This window comes from Equus quagga, chromosome 19 (assembly GCF_021613505.1).
Source record: "Equus quagga isolate Etosha38 chromosome 19, UCLA_HA_Equagga_1.0, whole genome shotgun sequence".
Classification (NCBI taxonomy): domain Eukaryota; kingdom Metazoa; phylum Chordata; class Mammalia; order Perissodactyla; family Equidae; genus Equus; species Equus quagga.
The window spans coordinates 3302355-3321943 of NC_060285.1; the positions used below are offsets into that span (position 1 = coordinate 3302355).

General features: G+C 57.8%; 1 protein-coding gene across 2 annotated transcripts in view; it reads right to left on the minus strand.

Annotated features, from left to right (window-relative positions):
• Positions 1–1394: 1394 nt before the first annotated feature.
• Positions 1395–19589, minus strand: part of TBC1D22A (TBC1 domain family member 22A) — a 344321-nt gene continuing 326126 nt past the window's right edge. For both annotated transcript variants that reach the window (XM_046646272.1, XM_046646271.1), the window contains one exon: positions 1395–3476. In XM_046646272.1, the coding sequence (XP_046502228.1) occupies positions 3348–3476 (129 nt within the window). In that variant the 3' untranslated portion in view covers positions 1395–3347. The remainder of the gene's footprint in view (positions 3477–19589) is intronic.

The window sequence follows — 19589 nt, forward strand, 5'->3', positions numbered from 1 at the left end:
CAGACCGCTGAGCAGCCATGACGCCCTGGGGCTACATGGAACACTTGAGGGAAGGGGATGAGAGAAGAGTGGGTCAGGACTGGGGAGGTTCACGGAGGGCCCCAGCTGGCTGACGCTTTGAGCAGCCCCGAGAGCAGACCACTGGGCCACAGTCTGGCAAGAAACCTCCAGCTCAGGGTGGGCAGTGCCAAGAGGCCCAGGCTCGGTGCAGCCTGAGCCAGGACCTGTCTCTGGGCAGCAGGCCCCATGGTGTAAATGGAATCAGGGTGTCCAAACACAGATGGCATTCTCTTGTTTAAGATCCACAGTTAACAGCAGCACAAAAGCACTTTCCACCTGCTAGTCTGTTCAAAAGCACAAATCACACAGACCTCTCCCTGCCTCCCACACCAGGACCCCACACCCCCACGCGTCTGACCTTCCTGGGGCCTGCTGCCCCACAGGATTGACAGACAGGGAAGTCTCTGGCACTTCCCACTCAGTAGAGATGTCAGCAGACAGGGTCTCTCCTCGTAGCCAGGCAAGCAGAGATACACGGGGACAGTGCCACCAAAAGTCAGGGGTTTGTCTCAGGACCACTGGGGTCCCCTGACAGCCGGAGGGACTGCGCAGCCCATCCTGTGATCACAAGCCGGCACCGGCGAGGTCTGTGAGAGTTGGCCTCAGGTGCGCGCAGGCTGGATCACGGGGAAGAGAGGGGAACAGGCCCTACCTGTGGGGTCTCCAGCCCATCCATGGGGACGGCACCTCACCCCTCCCATCAGCCGACAGCCCAAGATGGCAGAGAGCAAAGTGCCGCCCTGGAGGATCCCCAGTGTGGGGGAAGTGCAGATGTGGGGTGTCCAAGGGGCATGGGGTACCATGAAAGCAGCCCTGAGAAACCCTGGGAGGAGGTGGGGGGCTGGACACCCAGGGCTGGGAGATAAGAACAAGTGTGCCCCGGGTCCTAGGAGCGAGGGGGAGTGGGTCCTGGTCCCCAGTGCCGGCCCTAGGCAGGTGCTTGACAGGGTGTGGCCTGATGAGGAGGCCCCTCTTGTCCCAGGCCTGGCAGAGGGTCAACCGAGGGGCCGGCCTAGATCCCGACCCCTAGCCAGTACAGTCTGGGTTTGGGTTCCGCCAGGGTCTGAGTCCTGCCCTCTCCCTCCATCTCCCTGCGAGGTCCTCGTGGGCTTCGGCCAGACTGTGGGTGCTCTGCCCAAAGCCAGGCCTGGCACACTGCCGATGGCCTGTATGGAAAAGCCCAGAACTCAAACTGCCCAGCAGCTCCCGTAGGGCTGGGCAAGCACCTAAGTTCCCCACTGTCACCTGCCTCAGACCAGAGGGCCAAGGACTGAGGCCGCCTGGGCCAGGGCACCCCATCCCCGCAGAAGAGTCCTTGAATCAAGGGCCAAGGCTCGGGCTTTCACTGCGTCTTTATTCCTTGTTTCAGCACACTGTATTCCAGACAGAGGGCCCTTTAACCACTTCAGATGGACCTGCTCCAAGGACCCCGTCAACATCCCTCACATTTAGTTCCAGATTTACATACACGTGAAAATATGCGCGGAACCTCACTTAACTGTGTAGATCATTCCTATTTGCAAAATAAACTGCCCCAAGGGGCAGACCTTTTGTGTCCCCAACGTATTGGCTACGCAGAGCGATCTGAGCTCTGACGGGCAGGTCCCAGGCGGGGTCTTGGCTAAGCAGGCGGAGGCTCCCTGCTCACAGCCACGCAGCAATTCTGGACCTGGATGCCCCCGCTAGTAAAAGATTGGTAGCCTGGAGGCTGCTGCGTGCTGGTCGGAGGAACCCCTGATCCTGGGTGTGGGCAGGGACCAGTGCGGGGTGCCCTCTCCATCTGGACTAAGGCAAGCAGGTCCCTCTGCTGATTTAGGAACATCTGACATTTGCACATATTTTGTACTGATTTCAACGCACATGTAATGACCCAAGAATCTTTTTAATAAAAAAAGGAACACACATATCACACATACGCGCACGCGTGTGTGTGTGTGTGTGTGTGTGTATATATATATATTCCTATCCTCTGCTTTGTCCTACAACGGCAGTGTCCTAGCGCCTGAGCTGTGCAAAGACGGGCGGTGGTGTGGCTGCTCCAGGAGGTCGGGCACATGGCAGGAAGAGATGCCTGTAAACAGATGAGAGTCTGAGAGCAGAAGCAGGCGCTGAGGACAGGAGCCTTCCTGGGCTCAGGGGTCAGAGGCTGTGGCTGCGGCCCAGAGCAGCTCACAGCCCCACAGGGGTGTCCATGTCACCGCTGGCCACTCGTCTGACAGGTGCTTCTCTGCATGGGCAGGGAGGGCGTGGGAAGCCCCAGGCAGGGCCAGTCAGGGACCCCCCCCACTTGGGCTCACCACCCCAGTGACCGGTAAACAGCAGCAAGCAGTCAAGTCTCTGCTGCACTGGAGACCCGGAAAAGGGGTGAGGCCAGGGGGAGGCCTGGGGGCGTCTCCCAGAAGCTTGTCCACTCCCGCCCCACCGTGTATGTTCACGGCTCCATCAGAGTGACTAAACCCTGCCTGTCTGGGGGCCCCCTGGAGGGAGCAGTGTCCTCAGCCTGAGCTGCGTGGCTTGTCCCCAGGGCTGCAGGCTCCTGTGTGCTCCTCAGCACCCAGCAGAGCAGCTGCCGCCCACAGCCAGGTGCCTGACACGGACCAGGTGGGGCAGGAGTCTCTTTTAAGAGAATGGAGACAGCAAGTGAGGCAATTTTGAGCCCTCTCTGCTCCCAGCCTGCCGCAGCCAGAGGCTCCCCAGGCCCTCGGTGGCTCACACGTCGGGCTCTGCCATCGCTTTCTAGCCGGGTTTAGACCAGGAGAGCAAGTACACACCAACACTAAAGTGACGAACACTTACAGGAATATGGCTGGCTGGGACAGGCCCCGAGAGAGCCCAGGGAGGCCGTGGGTTAGTGCAACATTCACTGACTTTGTCTATATTTTATTCTCTTTCACTCAACAGAATAGACTCTGCATTTCAAAGGAGGGACGAGATGGCTGCCACCTCCCTCGTCCCTGGCACCCAGGCAGCAGGCCTCTCCCAGAGGGTCTGCCTCTCAGGCTGCCGCAGGCTGGAGGCCCCAGGAGGTGGTCATTTGGCAAGGACGCTCCAGGGGCTGGGGGAGGAAGGCGCCTGACCCCTCGCTGGCCCCCAGCATGGCCGAGACCCTCCCCTGGCTCTCTTTGGTATCTTGGAAAACAGAGGCAGCCCCGCCCCAGTCAGGCCTCGGGCAGTGTCCGGCACCCAGTCCTGGCACCTCCCCAGAGGGCAGGGCTGCTCCGGCGAGGCCTCTCTGGCGGGCCTGCAGCCAGCCAGCGGGGGCAGGCCTGCTGTAGTGGGCCCCGAGCTCATTTCTTGTAGTGATTGGGGGCGTCTGCAAAGGCAAACTTCAGGCGGTAGGCCTCGGCCAGCAGCAGGCTGATGTCTTCATCGCCCCACTGGGCTGTGGGCAGGTTCTGGAGGAAGAGCAGCAGCTCCTGGCGGGAGAGAGACAAGCCCAGGTCAGAGGAGGTGACCAGCAGTGGGTACGTGGGAACCCTGAGGAAACACACCCGGCCAGCAGTGGGGGTGAGCCAGCAGGGGGCTCCGCAGTTTCCAAGCCCCCACCCTCAGTGGCCAGGAATCGTGTCCCCTCCGCACTCGACCAGGACAGGCCCAGCAGCCAGGAAAGGCCTCAGACTTTGGAGACGACACCTGCTAGGACACTGAGGCTGCGTGGCCCCGGCACTCCACATCTGTGACCTCATCTCGCTGACTCTCCCCAGCACCACAGCGTCCAGGCCCTGGTCCTGTGGGCCTGGCTGCAGGTGTGTCCCTTGGCCCAGGAGCCTCCAACCCACTCCAGGATCACCCCAGAATCGGAAGTAAAGCACCGCCCCCCTGGCATCTTTAGGCACAGATGTCTGGGCATCTGGTGACGCTCCTCCAGCACCAGCTCCTTCAACAGGAACGCGGGGGGGAAATCCAGGCGGGTGCACACCAGGCACACGCTGGGTGGGGACACAGGGCAGGTGGACACCAGACAGCCCTCATTAGTGTCACTCATTCGATTCTCGGTATTTCCAGGAAAGACCAGGCTGGAGCCACTCTCCTGCCCCAGCCCACCCTCCCTGCAGCTGGGCCAAGTCTTGGTGGGCTGGGCACTTAGCCCACCCTCACAGGACAGAAGGACTGCCTGGGGAGCGCATGGTGTGAAAGCCAGGGTGAGGGACACTGAAGAGACAGTGACTGACTAAACCGCAGCTGAGGAAGCTTGGGAAAAAGAGCACGTGTGAGACTCAGCCAGGTACACCGACCTTCGGGCCCGCAGCCCAGCCCCTCCCGACAGATCACGGCCGTGGCCAGAGCAGCCGGCAACCCCACCACAGACGGGGTAGGCTTCGCAGAGTGCAGGGCCCAGCCCCCAAAGGGGTTTGGCAGGAGTCGGGTAGGCTCAAGGGCTGTGTGGCCAGGATGGCTTCCTGGGACGGAGTCTCAAGAAGGAGAACGGGGGACTGGACCAGGGCCACTCGGGCAGCAGAGAGAAGTCTAGGGAGGGGCCCACACTGCTCCGATGGCCCTGCGGGCTCTGGTCCTGTAGAACTTGGCCCCAGGGCCCTCCTCCTGCCTCATCCCATGCAGAAACTGGATCAGGGGAAGTCAGGAGGGTGGCTGGGGCTCTGAGGGAGCTGGTGCTGCTCCCACCCAGCTCCCAGCAGGCGACAAGTGGCGGAGGGCATCAGACTCAGGCTGCCCGAGCTGCCCATCTGGAAAAGGAGCGGCCCAGAGAGACTGAGGGGCTCCGTCCCCACCTGCAGCAGCTCACAGCCTCTGTCCACCGAGCTCCCCACTCTGGCAAGGCTGGCACGTGGGCACCGCAGGAGGAGTGGGGCTCTGCGTTCATACCCCTGGCTCTCTTACTGTGTGGCCTTGGGGAACTGACCTCCCCTCTCTGAGCCCTGACCCCCTTTATCTGTGGTGGGGGATGCTGAGCCATTAGGCACAGAGTTCGGCCACAGGGGGCACTAAGGGCACGGACTTGGAAGCCAGGCTTGGGCTCAGATCCTGGCTGTTCTGCCGCCTGGCTGTGTGGGCTGCACCGGCCACAGACTGTCTCAGGGCCTTGGGGTCCTCATCTGGGGGTCCCAGGTCCCACCTGGGGGTGTCAGTGCCTGGTACGCAGCCCTGTGTCAGGTCTGTGTCCCCACACTTGCCTCCCACCATCCCAGGGTCCTCCCCGCACTCCCGAATCATTAGGCACACACTGGGACTCTCTTCCAACGCTGTGACGCTGTCGCTGCTTTTCCCCTTCCTCCATCCCATTTCCTTTTGCATTTTGGATACTTTCTGGGGGCCTTTAAATTGAATTCACAGAGCAAATTTCACTGGCAGAATGTCCCAGGGGACATATCAACATCAATCTGCTGTCTTTCACCATTAGCTGCAACTTACACGGATGCCAATCCAATTCTGAGCAGGTCGTAAATAAATACCTTTGGTTTTATTTTTAATCCACTTCGCTTCATATTATCATGACCTCGCTACTTGCAAGGTGAGAAGCAATACCCTCCCATTACGGCAGCTCACCAACTCCACTGCACACTCAATTTCAGAATCTAATTTAGTCCCCAGGTTCACTGGATGGAGGGAGAATAGAAATGCCCAGCGCTTCACAGCCTGCAATGCTAAAGAAGGAGAATCTATGCGGGTGACCTTTACGGGAGGCAAAGACACAGCCAAACACGTCCTTAAATACAGATTTCTTTTTTAAAAAGGCCTGTCTTATTTATGCACTGGGCAGAGCTGTCTCCGATCTGGACGCACGGCACATTTATTAGCCTGAGCTGTTCTGCATTATACACATCAGTCGGGTAACGGGCCGTCGCTCATGAAGCCGTCACTGGGTCACGTCACAGGGGACCAGCTCTCCCCAGGATGAGTCTGTCGGCGATAAGATGACAGGAGGGAGGGGCTGAGACCAGGCCCATCAGAGGTCAAGTCAGCAAACTGTAGAGGGCAATTAAGTTTTCAATCTTAACTTTCCCATAAACAATGCTATGGCCACGTTAGAGGATATAAAAATTAAAGGAAGGTTTGTTCACAACACTGACATGGTAAGAAATCAAAGATGAGTGAAGTCCCTACAATTGGCCCCAGATCCCCTCGTCCAAGAGACAGGCCACCAGGTCAACAAAGCCACAGCAAGGGCGCACCTTGGTCTCCTGCCTCCTGCCTGTCACAATCAGCCTTGAGTTACTCGCGTTCTCCCATGCTGCCACATACGGTCCACAATGGTCAGCGAAGGACTGTGGGCGATGGAACCCCTCCCCGCCTGCACGGCCTGGAGGTCAGCAGTTCTCAGCCGTGCCCACACATCAGAATCCCCCAGGGAGCTCTGGACCTTCTAGGGGCCCGGCACACGGCAGGGCAGCAGCCCACAGTCTCGGGGGGGGGGGGCCTGGGCAGACGTTACTGTCCAACTCTCGGTACGACGGGCAGTTTCGACTGCCCTCTGGACACTCTGGATGTGACATCACGAGTGTGTGGAGGGCAGCTGGTCTTCCACACCGTACAGAGGCCCTGTCGACGCCACCTCGGCAACAGTGGCACCTGGACTCACACAGCCTCGGGGCAAGCGAAGGTACTGTTTAAAGCTCCCAGGTGAGTGGGGTGCAGAAGGCAGGTGGGGGCCTCTGAGCCGGGCTCTTCCCAACAGTTTATACCATAATGCTGCGGGGACATCTTTTAGGGAGAAATCTTCCTGCTGCTGATTGTTGCCTCTTGGGGAGGTTGCAAGAGGTGAGTCTTCTGATGTTAAAGAGCAAACAAAGTTACGGCTCTGAGTCCTCCTTGCCCAAAAGGTTCCACTTTTCCGGAGAGTCAGAGGAGCTACATCGCCATCTGCCAAGTATGACTATCTGTATGCGGACACTCTCCCACGAAGGACGAAGCGGTGAGACATCAGTGTCCTTGGGATCCAGGAAAGTGGCCAGCGGGTCCCCTCCCGGGGCCCCACAGTTCTCTGTTTGGTTGGCCCCTTGCAGAGATTCAAGTGAGCTTGGGCACCAGTGAGGTGGGGCAGAAAAGACCACAGCTCAGAAGTCAGAGGACCTGGGTCCAAGCCCAGGCCCCACCACCTTCCTGACCCCAAAGAACTCGGCAGGTGCATCCTGGGCATTCCCACCTACGTCACGGGGTTATCCATCTTCTCTGCGACACCAACAGGTCCACATGTCCTCAAGATAAATTGTACAGCATGTGGTGGCGATCAGTGAACAGTTGCTCAAACAGCACAGTGGGTCAACTAATAGCACGTGCACACTTTTAAACGACGTTAAACCGCCAAGGTTGAAACCCCAGTCCTGCATCAATCAGCTGTGCAGCCCTGCACAAGTCTCATAACACTCTGTACCACAGTTTCCTCATCTGTAAATGGGGTAATAACATCCCTCCCTCACTGGATTGTTACTATGTGCAAAATGTCCCCAACAGTGCCAGAATATAAAGAGCACAAGGCAAGTGTCACCTGCTGCTGCCATTGTTCAATTATTATTAGTGTAATTACTGCCACTGACAGTAGTAATAATCACAGTAATAGCAGTAGCACTTGTTGCTAGATAAACTGTCATCTGTGGGAAACGCCAGACAGTTTAGCAAACAAGTTTAACAAGAAAATCACATTCCTGAGCAGCACGCCCGGGAGGCAGCAATGACATCTTACTCTCCTGCCGAGCTACCTGGTGGGTTCAGGAAAATGTCCAAGGAAGGAAATGCACCACATGCATCAACCCACGGGCTGTGGGTGGGATCCCAACCCAGGGAGTACCCCAGCGCACCTGCCTGTGCGCATCTGGTCATTTTGAGAGTCTGCCAAGGTACCAGGGAGGACCCTGCTTCTAACCTCCTTGGAATGGATCTTCAAATTCTAACATCAGACACAAAATGAACTGTGTTTAACTTAAAACATTCCTAAAGAGTTGACGGGAGCATGAGCTGCTTGGTGCATAAAAGAGAACGGCCCACCAAGCATTTTAGCTTCCTGCGCCAGGATGACCTCATGGAGGGGCATCAGGGCACCTACTCCTGTCACACGCGGCGTCTGGGGGCACACTTGACTGCCTGAGCAGTCCTCTGCAAAGCACACGGCCTCCTCCAAACCTTGTGACAGCCCTACAACCCCAGGTGCCGGTGACAGCCTGCCCATGTCCACAGGGCTGAGCTCCCAGCTCTGAGAACACGCTTCCTCCTAAGTGAAAGTCAGACACCCTCCCTGGACCACAGACAGCCAGTCCGCCTGCCACAGAAATGAAGGACTGGACAGCGCCTGACCATGGTGCGATCAGGCTCATCCCGCCGCAACGGTGGCTCAGGACACGCTGGGACAGAAGCAGAGAGAAGAGAACCCGGTGAGGACAAATGGTCCTGCTCTTCACTGTCCATCCATTCACTCGGTGAGGACACACCAAGGATGGCAGGCCTTGTTCCGCACCCTGGGCACGACGCAGCAGAAGCCAGGCAGCCTGCCCTCTGGGGCTCACCTTCAGGGTGTGCATGTGCCAGTGTATGTCTGGAGCTGGGTGTCAGGCAGCCTGCCCTCCGGGGCTCACCTTCAGGGTGTGCATGTGCCAGTGTGCGTATGGAGCTGGGTGTCAGGCAGCCTGCCCTCTGGGGCTCACCTTCAGGGTGTGCATGTGCCAGTGTGTGCGTGGAGCTGAGTGTCAGGCAACAGACTCAGACACACAAAGATGAAACAGACAATATTTCGTCCTACGCAGAGTTACAGTGGGGCGTGTGAGTGGCTGGTTGCTCTGGACGCAGCCTCCCGGTCTGCCTGTCCACGACGGGGGTCTCCATGGAGATGTGTGTCCTCGTACCACACGCTCCGGATGTCACACACTGAGTCTGAGCAAAAGTATGTCAAATGTTTCTTACTAATTTTATATTGATTACAGGTTGAAAGATAATATTTTGGATGTACTGGGTGAAATAAAATACTGATGTCAATTTCACCAGTTTTTCCCATTTCTGTGAGGCTACCAGGAAATGTAAGATTTCCCACGTGGCAGGTGTCACACTCTCCTGGAAGGCACTGCTCCAAGGGACACTGAGAACACTGCCTCTCGCTCCGCCTGCCCCACCTGGGTGGCCGGTCTGTGCTTCCCCTCCTTCCTTCTGGCAGAGAGAAAGCACTGGAAGGCTCCCCAGCAGACGGCACAGAGGTCAGCGTAAAAGCTGCTCAAGTCAGGAGTTTACAAATTGCCAGAGCGCAGCGAGGAATAAATTAATCATGACGGGCTAAGCGGCCCATTTACCGACTCTTATTATTTTCTCCCCTTAACTGAGAAAGAAGAAACAGGCGCCACTTCGCTGACATACAAGTCAGGGAGCAGGCCTAATTGCTTTAATTCACTTTTCCATTGCGTTCTGATGCTCAATTTGTGCAGCTTGGCTAGAAAACTCAGTTGCTAGGGGCGTCCCGGCCAACCGTGGAAAGGAGGTCCTGGTGCTACCTGGCAGGCCACGGGGACCCTCACGTCTGGGGGAGCGTGGCAGCTGCACAGCGCTCTTGGTGGACAGGCTCAGGCAGTTCTCCCAACTCATCAGTCTTTTAGGAGAGGAGACCAAGGTGCGGAGACGCCGGAAGCCCTGCCCCTGGGCCCCGCACGGCTCAGCACCATGCAGCAGACAGACAGGCGAGGTCAGAGCATAGGCGGCTGGAAACCCTGGAAGTCAAGTGCCTTGCCTGTGAGGTGGGGACAATGATAGGAGCCACCTCCAGGCTGGGAGGGTCAGAGAATAAGTGACTCGGAGCCGTGCTTGACGCAGAGAAAGTGCTCCCGGAAGGCGCCCTATTGTTTCATCCTCACTGTCATCACCATCATCCTATTCACACCTGTGGGGCCCTGGGCACCGTACCAACACCTCCCCAGAGGCGACAGGGCAGCTCCTTCCAGGGCTGTGGTGAGGACTGAAGGAGTGGGTACACATATGCTCGGCACGATGCCTGGCACATGGGAGCTCACCACCTCTACCAGGACTGCCGTCTCTACCACTGCCACCATCCCCACTGCCACTGTCTCCACCACCACCGCCATCCCCACCACCACTGTCCCCACCACCACCGCCATCCCCACCACTGCTGCCATCCCGACCACTGTGGTCCCCACTACCGCTGTCTCTACCACCGCCACCATCCCCACCACCGCTGTCGTCCCCACCACTGCCGCCATCCCCACCACTGTGGTCCCCACCACCACCGCCATCCCCCACCACCACTGCCGTCCCCACCACCACGGCCATCCTTACCACTTCTGTCCCCATCACCACAACTGTGGTCTCCACCGCCACCACTGTCCCCATCACTGCCACCATCCCCACCACCACTGGGACCACCACTGCTGCCATCCCCACCACCACCGCCACCATCCCCACCACCGTGGTCCCCACCACCACTGCCGTCCCCACTACTACCACGGTCCCCACCACTGTCCTTGTCATGGCCGTGGCCCGGCTGCCAGGAACCTCAGACAACTGAGTGAGGTGGTCACACTTCACAGTGGCCGCACCAGAATCTAAACAGCTCCTGCGCCCAGACCTGCCCTGAGCTCTACTGGGCGCTGACGCTCACCCTCCATGAGCGGAAGTGCTGGTCTGGGCCCACTCCCACCCTTCTCGGGCTCCCAGCCTCCTCTGCCTGTGGGCAGCTCCTCGGCTATCGTCCAATCTGCCCACCTGGGAAGTTACCATGGACCACATGCTCCACAGGTCAAAGGTCATGGTCTCAGCCAAAACTCATCACCCCTGAGAGCCGGTGGAGGGAGCCGTCATTTGCATTCCTGCCTGTGCAGGATCTGCTGGGGTTTGAATCCATATTCAACATAAAATATCTGTTCTTGGAAAGTACATGTGTAAAATGGAAGATAAAAAAGCAGCCGAGATTAAATTATACCAGAAAGGTCTGCGGTGTCTGCCGGCAGCACTGACGGCATGGGGAATTCTAATGATCCGGTGCTCCTGGCCGGGCCTCGCTGGGCACCCCTGGTGGGGGTTACAGGGGTGCTGAAGCAGGCACGGTGTGATGAGCGTGGAAGCTGGGATGCGTTTGCAGTTTTTCCTCGAACTGTGCTGTTCGCCCCCTGCCCATGGTCTCTTGTTTCTGGACCTCCCCTGCTATTGTCTGCTCCCTCTGTCAGAGCTTTTCAGTCAGTGTTCAGCCCACTGGGCCCCGGGGGAGACTTTACCCTGGGGACGGCACATGCCCTGCCCAAGTGCCCCAGAGCCACAGAGCATGGTATGCAGCAACAGGCCAAGTTCTGTCACCTGGCACGGCTGTGGCTGCTAATGACAAGGAAAAGCATGAACCCTGGGGTGTTAGCGCTCAAGAGAAGCGAGAATGTCTTCTCGAAGTAGACTGGGCTGTTATTTACTGTTATGGACGTGGTTCTGATGCTGTGCGGCTGGGTAGGAGGACATAGGAAGGCATGTCCATATCCTGCCCTCCTGCGCTCCATGTCCAGAGGTACAAGATATGTGTCAGGAAAAGAATCTGGTGTCAGGACGGGTGCAGCAGCAATCCTGCCATTTCAGAGCCGGGAAGGAGTCCTGAGGTCAAGATTCCATGCGCTCCGGCAGGGTGTAGGCTCCGCTGGGCTCAGGACACTGGCGTGGCAGTCAGCAGAGTCCATGGCTGGCCCCTGCCCTCCTCTCCCGTGTTCCCCCTCTATCCTGTCCCTTGTGCTGTCTCAGACTCCCCTAGTGACTATGGGCTGGGTCTTTTCTGTTGCCAACTGCTCCTCCTTCTGGGTATCTCCAATTCATCTTTGAAGAGCCAGTGAGAATTGACTAATACTTATCAAGCCCACACCTCTAGACGCAGCACGAATGACCCCTGCTCATCACTGATGTTGAAACCTGAGGCCTTTTTCTTTTTCAGTCTCCTAAGAACGATTTTTTAAAGGTTTAGAGACTGACTGTGTGAACAGGAATTAATTTTAAAATGCCTCAGAGAGCAGCCATGGCCTGTCCTCGAATGCAGACGAGCACGACGACTGACCAGGCTACTCTTGGGGCTGTGTTGAACTCCCACGGCCAGGGGCGTCCTTGAGGAGAGGGGACTGGGCAGCTGGGGGATTTTCTGCCTGGAACGTTGCAGCCATTCTTGGGGCCACAGTCCTGATTCTTCTGTGAGACATTCCTCCCCTTTGCACTTCCAAGCTCTGTGGCTCAGCCACAGGGAGGTGGGGGCATGGAAGAGTTAGGAAGTGAACCTGTCAAGACACAAATGACTAAACAATTCAGACTTCGGACATCTCAAAGTCATGAAGCAATGGGATGACTGCAACAAAAATTTCTGTATTTTGATACTTAAAAACAAGCCAGCAGCTCAGGGTTGCTGAGGGCATCAGCTTGTGGGCCGGCAGTCCAGGGCATACCTACCCCACCGACCTAACAACAGAGTCCCCTTCTCCAGCACACGCCTGTGCAGCCGGGCTGCGAGACTCCCATAAGGACAACAAAGCACAGGCCTGGCCCTGAGGCCCCACTGGATGCTGGTCTGGAATCATGCCCCAGGAAACAACAAGTGTGTCCTCCATAAAGCTCTGTGCTGGGGACAGAGTCAACAGGAAATCGAGCACTTGCCCAGTGCTCACACTGGTTCCTGACTTGAGCCTCCTGGGGCCCCAGTCTCTGTACTCAGGCAGCACTGCTCCTGCTCACAGTGGCACTCGGAGCCCACCTTCTCCTGCATGTCAGGTTTCAAGGCCCAAGTGTGCGAGTGGAGGAGAACCCAGGCCTACGGGAGGGCAAGGAGCAGATGGAAAATGAAAACCACGTCAAGGGGATGACCCTCCTCAGCCTGGGGGTGTGTGTGTATGTTTGCAGTGTGTGGGGTGTGTGTGTGTTTGCAGGTGTGATGTGTGCAGTGCAGGGGGTGTGTGTGTGTGATGTGTAGAGCCAGTCTCTCTGCAATTCTAATGATGTTAACAACAGAAGTCAGCAAACACTGAGCACCTGGTGCACAGGGCACCGGGTCAGTAAGGGGCTGGGGGTGGACCACAAAACCTCCGGGGGAGCTGTCCTGGCAGGGGCACAGAGGTGGGCAGCGCTCACCTCTGGGTCAAGCACCTGGCTTGGAAGTCCAGGCCCATCACAGGAGCACAGCAGAACCGTCCTCACCCCACAAAAGCGGGACCAGGGCTGAGAGGTCGCCTCCCACCCACAGCGGGACACCCCACGTGTACTCTGCATCTGGAGTGCATGCTCTACCTCGCTAGGACAAGCTGCCGCCCCGCAAGAGCCCGAGCCCTGGCCCTGGCCGGCCCCATGCACGGAAGGTAATGGGGACTCAGGAAAAGAGATGACAGCTGCAGCACCTCACTCACAGACCTGTGGCGGCTGAAAAGCATATTGGTCCGAGGGTCAGCAAGCAGTGCTGGGCGGTCAGTAAGGAAAAATGGCGTGGTCCACCCACACCGCCGGCCGGTGGACACAGTGTGTACAGGAGACGCTCTCCTTCAGGTGCCAGGAGAAACGCGTGAGAAGGTCACTGTGCACTGTCTGTGGTCCTGAAAACCAGGACCAGCCCATGAGCCGGGTCCAGAGAACGGAAAGGAATGGCAGTGTCACACAAGGGCCACTATGCAGCAGTGAGGGTGGCAGTCAGCTCAGAGACCTCACAGCAGACCAAGGGGGCAAGCCCCGTGACAATATGCAAACTACATCCACATGCTGCATGGGGGGTCTAAAGCCACGTGTGTGAAAAATGAACACCAAAGCCAAGAAATCAAGAAGGCGGGGCTCTGAGAGGAGGGCAACGTGGCAAACGCTAGGATCTGGGAGCGCTGGGAGTGGGGCCCACTCAGTGTGCTGCTGTCCCAGGGGGTATGATAACGCATAATGGAGAGAGCCAACAGAAGCCCTGGGAGGAGACAGGATCTCCCATGGGAAGTGGGTGCCCCCAGCAGGACACACCCTCACAGGCCACCTTGGTCCCCTGCACAGCTGGGTCACTGCCCCCCTCAACCGTCCTTGCTCAGGTCCAGCCCCACGATCCATCCCACAGGAAGGCACTGAACACAGCCCTCAACTCTGCAAGAGCAGTCATGCCATGGACACCCCTGAGGTCCGAGGGCCTGTGACCAGGAAAACGGGAAGGAGGGCAGATGGATGGAACATGGAGCCACCAGCACTAGGAGTGAGGACCTGGGGGCTGGAAGCGAGGTGGCGGCTCCCAGGAGGCTGCAGGGAGGGCCGCTGGCCAACTGGTGAGGGCACTCATGCCGATTTACTGGGTGACACTGAGGCAGCACACACATGAGACGAGGGCAGAGAAGGACCCCTCCCAGCAGGAGTGGAGCGGGAGAAGATTTGCAGGCCCACCTCCACCTCTCCCATGCCGCCCAGCCCACCTCCTCAGGTGAGGGCAGCACCCAGGCTGCTGGGTCCATGAATGTCCCAGGGCCATCCTGCGTGTTGGTGGTCAACAAGGATGCTGCCCTGTCTTCTAGTGTTCCCTTTGTGCCTAGCACCGTGTTGCATGTTGACCCTTACAACCAATCCTGGGGGCTCCCACACCCGCCCATGTCTACAATGAATCCTAGGCAGCTTCCATCACCCACTGTGTCTACAACCAAGCCTGGGGGCTCCCACACTCCTGTGTCTAAAAGAGGAGACCAAGACTCCAGGAAGCTAAGGGATCACTCAGAGTCAAGCAGGTCGGGCAGGGGAGGGCTAAGACCACCCCCCCCCAGGGCTGCCCTCCAAAGATCTGAATCTGACCACCACATGACCCTGCCTCTCTGAGAGGCCAAGCGCTCAGAGGGGACTGCCCCCCTCAGATAAGTCCCCATTCTCCGCCTGGAACCTAGAGGGCCGTCTCATTGGAATCCTGCAGCTCTGGACTGGTGATCAGAGCAGCCAAGGCTCTGACCTCATCCCAGCAAAGCCACTGCCCGTCAGCCTCCCTTCCAGAGCTGACCAGAGGATAAGACTGTGGGAAGCTCCGTGGGGTGGGCAGGAGCAGGGCTGAATGCTACCTGAGGGAGGTGTGTCGGGGGCACACACAAGAAACCGCATCTCCGTCCCACTCCCGCCCTCAGGGCCCAGGCACCAGCCACAGCTGCGGGAGGCGTGCAGAGGCCCGGGAAGAAAATTGCCTATGAAAAGTTCATCCTTGTCCATCTTATTTTAACCTTTCTATCATACTCGACGCCCTTTTAGCTAGTAGATCAAAGAACACAGAACACAACCTGATGCACAGTAGACACACAAAGTAACCACACATGAAGGTCACTCCACACCACCCACTGCTCCCTCCCAGGCAGACGCTCACTCGGGGATCTGACTCACCCAGTCCATTCCTGCATCCTCATCAGAACAACCCCGCGCCCAAGAAGAGAGACGCTCTGCTCTCTCAAGTGTGGTGGCTGCGCTGCTGTGACCTGATGGTTGCAGGCGAGGCACGCTACGTTCCCGGAAGGGGCGAGTGGCTGGGCGGCACCCCACTTGCCTCAGTCTGGCCCTGGTCCCGGCACCGGGCCGTCCCCGAGGCTGCTTCCTGCCTCCCTCCCTCCCCTCTCCTCCCAGACCATCCTGTGACAGCTGATTTCTTTGACAATCCAGTTATTAGTTTGAAAATCTTGTCAAGTTCTGGACCAAACCAGGGCTAAAAATAGAAGGATGGTGACAGCCGGCTGGGACGGACAGGCAGCTGCTGGGCTGGCCGACTGGCTGGTGACAGCCCTCTGGAAGGCGGAAAATAGAAGGCGACATGGAAATGAAGCGATCTTCGGAGGAGCCTCTGATGGCTCAGGGAGGTACACCATCCTTGTAATTAATTTCATATTTCTTTTCCAAAAAAAGAATTCTAAAGAGAAAAACACTTTTGGGTACTGAAACCACGAGTCTGGCGTGAGCGCCCAGTTGAGCTGGCCTTTCCGTTTCATGTCTCCGTACACGGCTGAGAGACATTTGATGGGCACCCAGAGTATGTGAAATCCTGGCACAGCAATTAGTCGGCTTCATCCTGTGAAGACCTTCCTGCTTTGGGGACTCGGAACCAGGCAGCTGGTCAGACGGGGCCATGGAGATGTCGTCTGGAGGTGCCCTCGAGAAGGGCCTGGTGAGAAGGACGCCCACGTACAGCGGGGAGGCCCCAGCCCCCGCACTTATCTACAAGGCAGCAGAGCTGCCTCAGTGAAGGCGCCGTGGGGCAGGCCGGGCGTCTGGAGGCCACGCCAGCTCACCAGCTCAGAGACATCAGTGGGAGGGGCACAGAGCCGGGCGGGAAGGGAGCACTAATGGCTGCTGTGGGCGGTGGTCCCGGCAGCCTGGACCCTGGGGACCTGTCAGAGCAGCAGTCCTCACTCCCCGTCTAAAGGGGCTACAGTCTGCACCTGCCCCACAGCTCTGGGGGCACTGCCCACACAAGCCAGCAGCAGCTCCCAAGCCACGGGTGGGCTGGCGGGACAGGCACAGGCCCAGGGACAGCCGGTCTCTGGCGTCCAATGCCCCAATGCCCCAGCGCAGCCCTCCCTGCTGACCCTCCCCCTTCCTGAGGCCCCTCATCCCAGCTTGCCTGGAGCTCACCGCCAATTGCCGGGGCCACCCTTCCAGCCTCCCTGGCAACCCTCCCTTCTGCCAGGCCTCTCAACACTGACTGCCAGGCCCTCTTGGCCCCTGCAGCCCTCCCCAGGGGTGTCCTCTGGGGCCAGGGTCACCCTCCCTATGTCCTCACCCTCAACAACCTGTCCCTGAACTCCAGGCTGGCACGTCCCACAGCTACCTGCACACTTGCATGCCCCTTACCTCCTCACTCCTCACCTCCACACGAGTACCTACAGGCATCTCAAACTAAACATGTCCCTACTGGGCTGTCCCTCAGCCCTCCTCTCTTCGGGGCACACATCACCTGTGCTCCAGTGAAGACATCATGAAAGGGTGTGTGCTCCCCCACTGCTCCTCCCTCTCCGACACGCAGCCCAGCCCAGCCCGTCCTATCAGTGCTGACTCCAACTGGGTCCAAAACGACACTCCTCACCTTGCCAGCACGCACCCCTCAGCCCACTGCCATCCTCTAGTGGACGACCCCACAGCCCTCACTGGTGTCCTGCCCAGCCCCCACAGCCCATCACCCACAAGGCAGGAATGCTGGCTTCCTCTTAAAGGAGCAGCATCCCCCATCTCACTTACTCTGCCCACTAAAGCCACCTAACGGTCTCCTCTTGCGCGAGGACTGGAACCCAAACCCGCGAGCTGAGTCTCCCTCTTCCCTTAATAAACACTTAGTTCCTCCTCCCACCCGGGCCCAGAGAGTGGTCCCCTGCCTTGTCACTTTTACTCCTTCAGATCTTGAGTGCCACCTCAGAGAACCTATCCTACCAGCTGGCCTGAGCACAGGATGTGCTGTAAACCAGACAAAGTCCTCTCGCTCCCTCAGAGAGCTTATCTCCCTTCTGGAGAAAGACCCCAAACAAGAAGTTCATCTCTAAGATTTACACATGATGAATTACCGAGTTTTAGCAGAGCCACTGGAACAAAATTACCACTCTGCAGAGGAAGATAACAGAATCCAGGGTGTGACAAGACATCCTCCACAATACCCAGTATACAATAAAAACCATTACCCAGTGGAAGAGACAGGAAAACGCCACTTGCGGTCACCATGCCAGGCCTGCCTGGGCCTGGGTTCGGGGGAACAGGCAGACAAGGGTTCCCAATGAGGTGGGGCTGCCTCAGAAGGTTCCCTGGCCAGCCTGATGAGGACCCTCGGGGTCCCACCTACTCCTCAGCCCTCTCTCCAACAGGAAAGGCCCACATGGTGGCTTTATGACTCTCACTGGCTCGGGGTTCGTCCTCAACCCCAGGGCAGGCAGGGAGGGGGGTCTTCAGAGTAAGCCCACAAGGACTATAAAGACCCCAACTCCGCCGGCGCATCACCTCCCCAAGGTCATTTGATCTCCAAAGCTCCCAGAGGAAAGCTCTCAGCCCAAGTGCAGCAGAGACATGAAGCTTTCACCCACAAGGGAGATGGGCCACCAGGGAGAGGGGCCACTAGGCACCAGGACACTCCACAGCAAAGGACCATGATTCAAAGGCTACATCCACACGGTGGTAATACTGACTGTCAGCAGAGCTGAGTTCATACCCTCAATAGCAAAATGGTATCTTCCTCGTGATATACATTGTAAAAACTGCTACAGTTCCTGAGCTGTTGGGGCGTGTGCTCCCACATTGATTTTCCCGCTGCCTGGGAGGCCAGGAGGAAAGCTGCAGTGTGGCTCGGCTCTGCCAAGGCCAGCTTCTGCGCTGCCGCATACTGGGGGATGCTGACCTGCTGTGCTGGGGAGACGTGCAGACTGTGCACAGAATCACAAAAACACCAGGGAGCACCACACATCACACAGGATTGCCTCAAAGTGTTAAAAGTGGATTCAAAGTGATGCACTAGTGAGGTCCCAGGTCCTCACGATAGGGGTCCTGGTGAGGAATCTGTACGAGCAAGGCAGGCATTCACTACCTGACCATAGTGGTCCCCCAGCTGCTCACAGGCCCCTCAGAGGCCGTGGGAAGTGCACTGACCCCCACGATGTGGACTCGGTGTGGATACTCTACACACTGTGCGACCATGGGAGATTCTGTATCCTGGGCCCCAGTTCCCTCAGCATGAAATTGGGGGAATAGGCTTGTCTGTCTTGCTGGGTACAGCGAGGTCTAATGCAAGACTGTGGAACTGAAGGGACTCCGTACTGACCATGCAATTCCTGGCACGTGTCACATGGCCACCACTATCACAGACGCCCCTCCATTAAAGAGGTGCGTGGCGCGGGGCCGTTCTCCTGTGGATGCAGGGACTACGCAGAGGGCACACAGCACCCTAGGCTGGTGATCTAGGAGAGAAGGGCCTGCTCAGGAGAAGAGAGGCAAGGAGGTTGGGAGGCTGGTGGAGGCTGTGGCACTGGACCTGGGACCTACGAGTCAGCATCACAGCTCACTCGTGCGTGCGCCAGTGGTCAGCATGGGTCTGGCCCGCGTGCTTGCTGAATACAGGAGGGATCCAGAGATGGCCAGGCCAAGAAGTGAAGGGCTAGATGAGGAGGTGCCAGTAATGCAGGAGCAGAAGGGCCGAGGCACAGGGAGCCTTCCAGATCCCACCACCCAGACTGAACCAGACCAGAAGGCTCCAGGGCCCAGTGGATGTGGTGGCTGGACCTGGCACGCTCACTGAACAGAGACCAGAGCACAGGGAAAATCCTAGGCCATGTTTATCAACTTTTTAACAAAACACTTTAAGAGCAGTTTTAGGTTCACTGCAAAACTAAGCACAAGGTACAGAGATTTCCCATATACCCTCTACCCTGTACAAGCAAAGCCTCCCCCATTATCAACATCCCCCTAGAGAGGGACATTCGTCACAATCGATGAACCTACATTGACACCTCATGATCACCCAGAGTCCATGGTTCACATCAGGGTTCACTCTTGGTGTTGGACACTCCATGGGTTTGGACAAATGTAATGACATGTGTCCACCAGTACAGGATCCTGCAGAGAAGTTTCACCGCCCTAAAAGTCCTCCGTGCTCTGCCTGTTCAGCCCCCTCCTCTGACCCC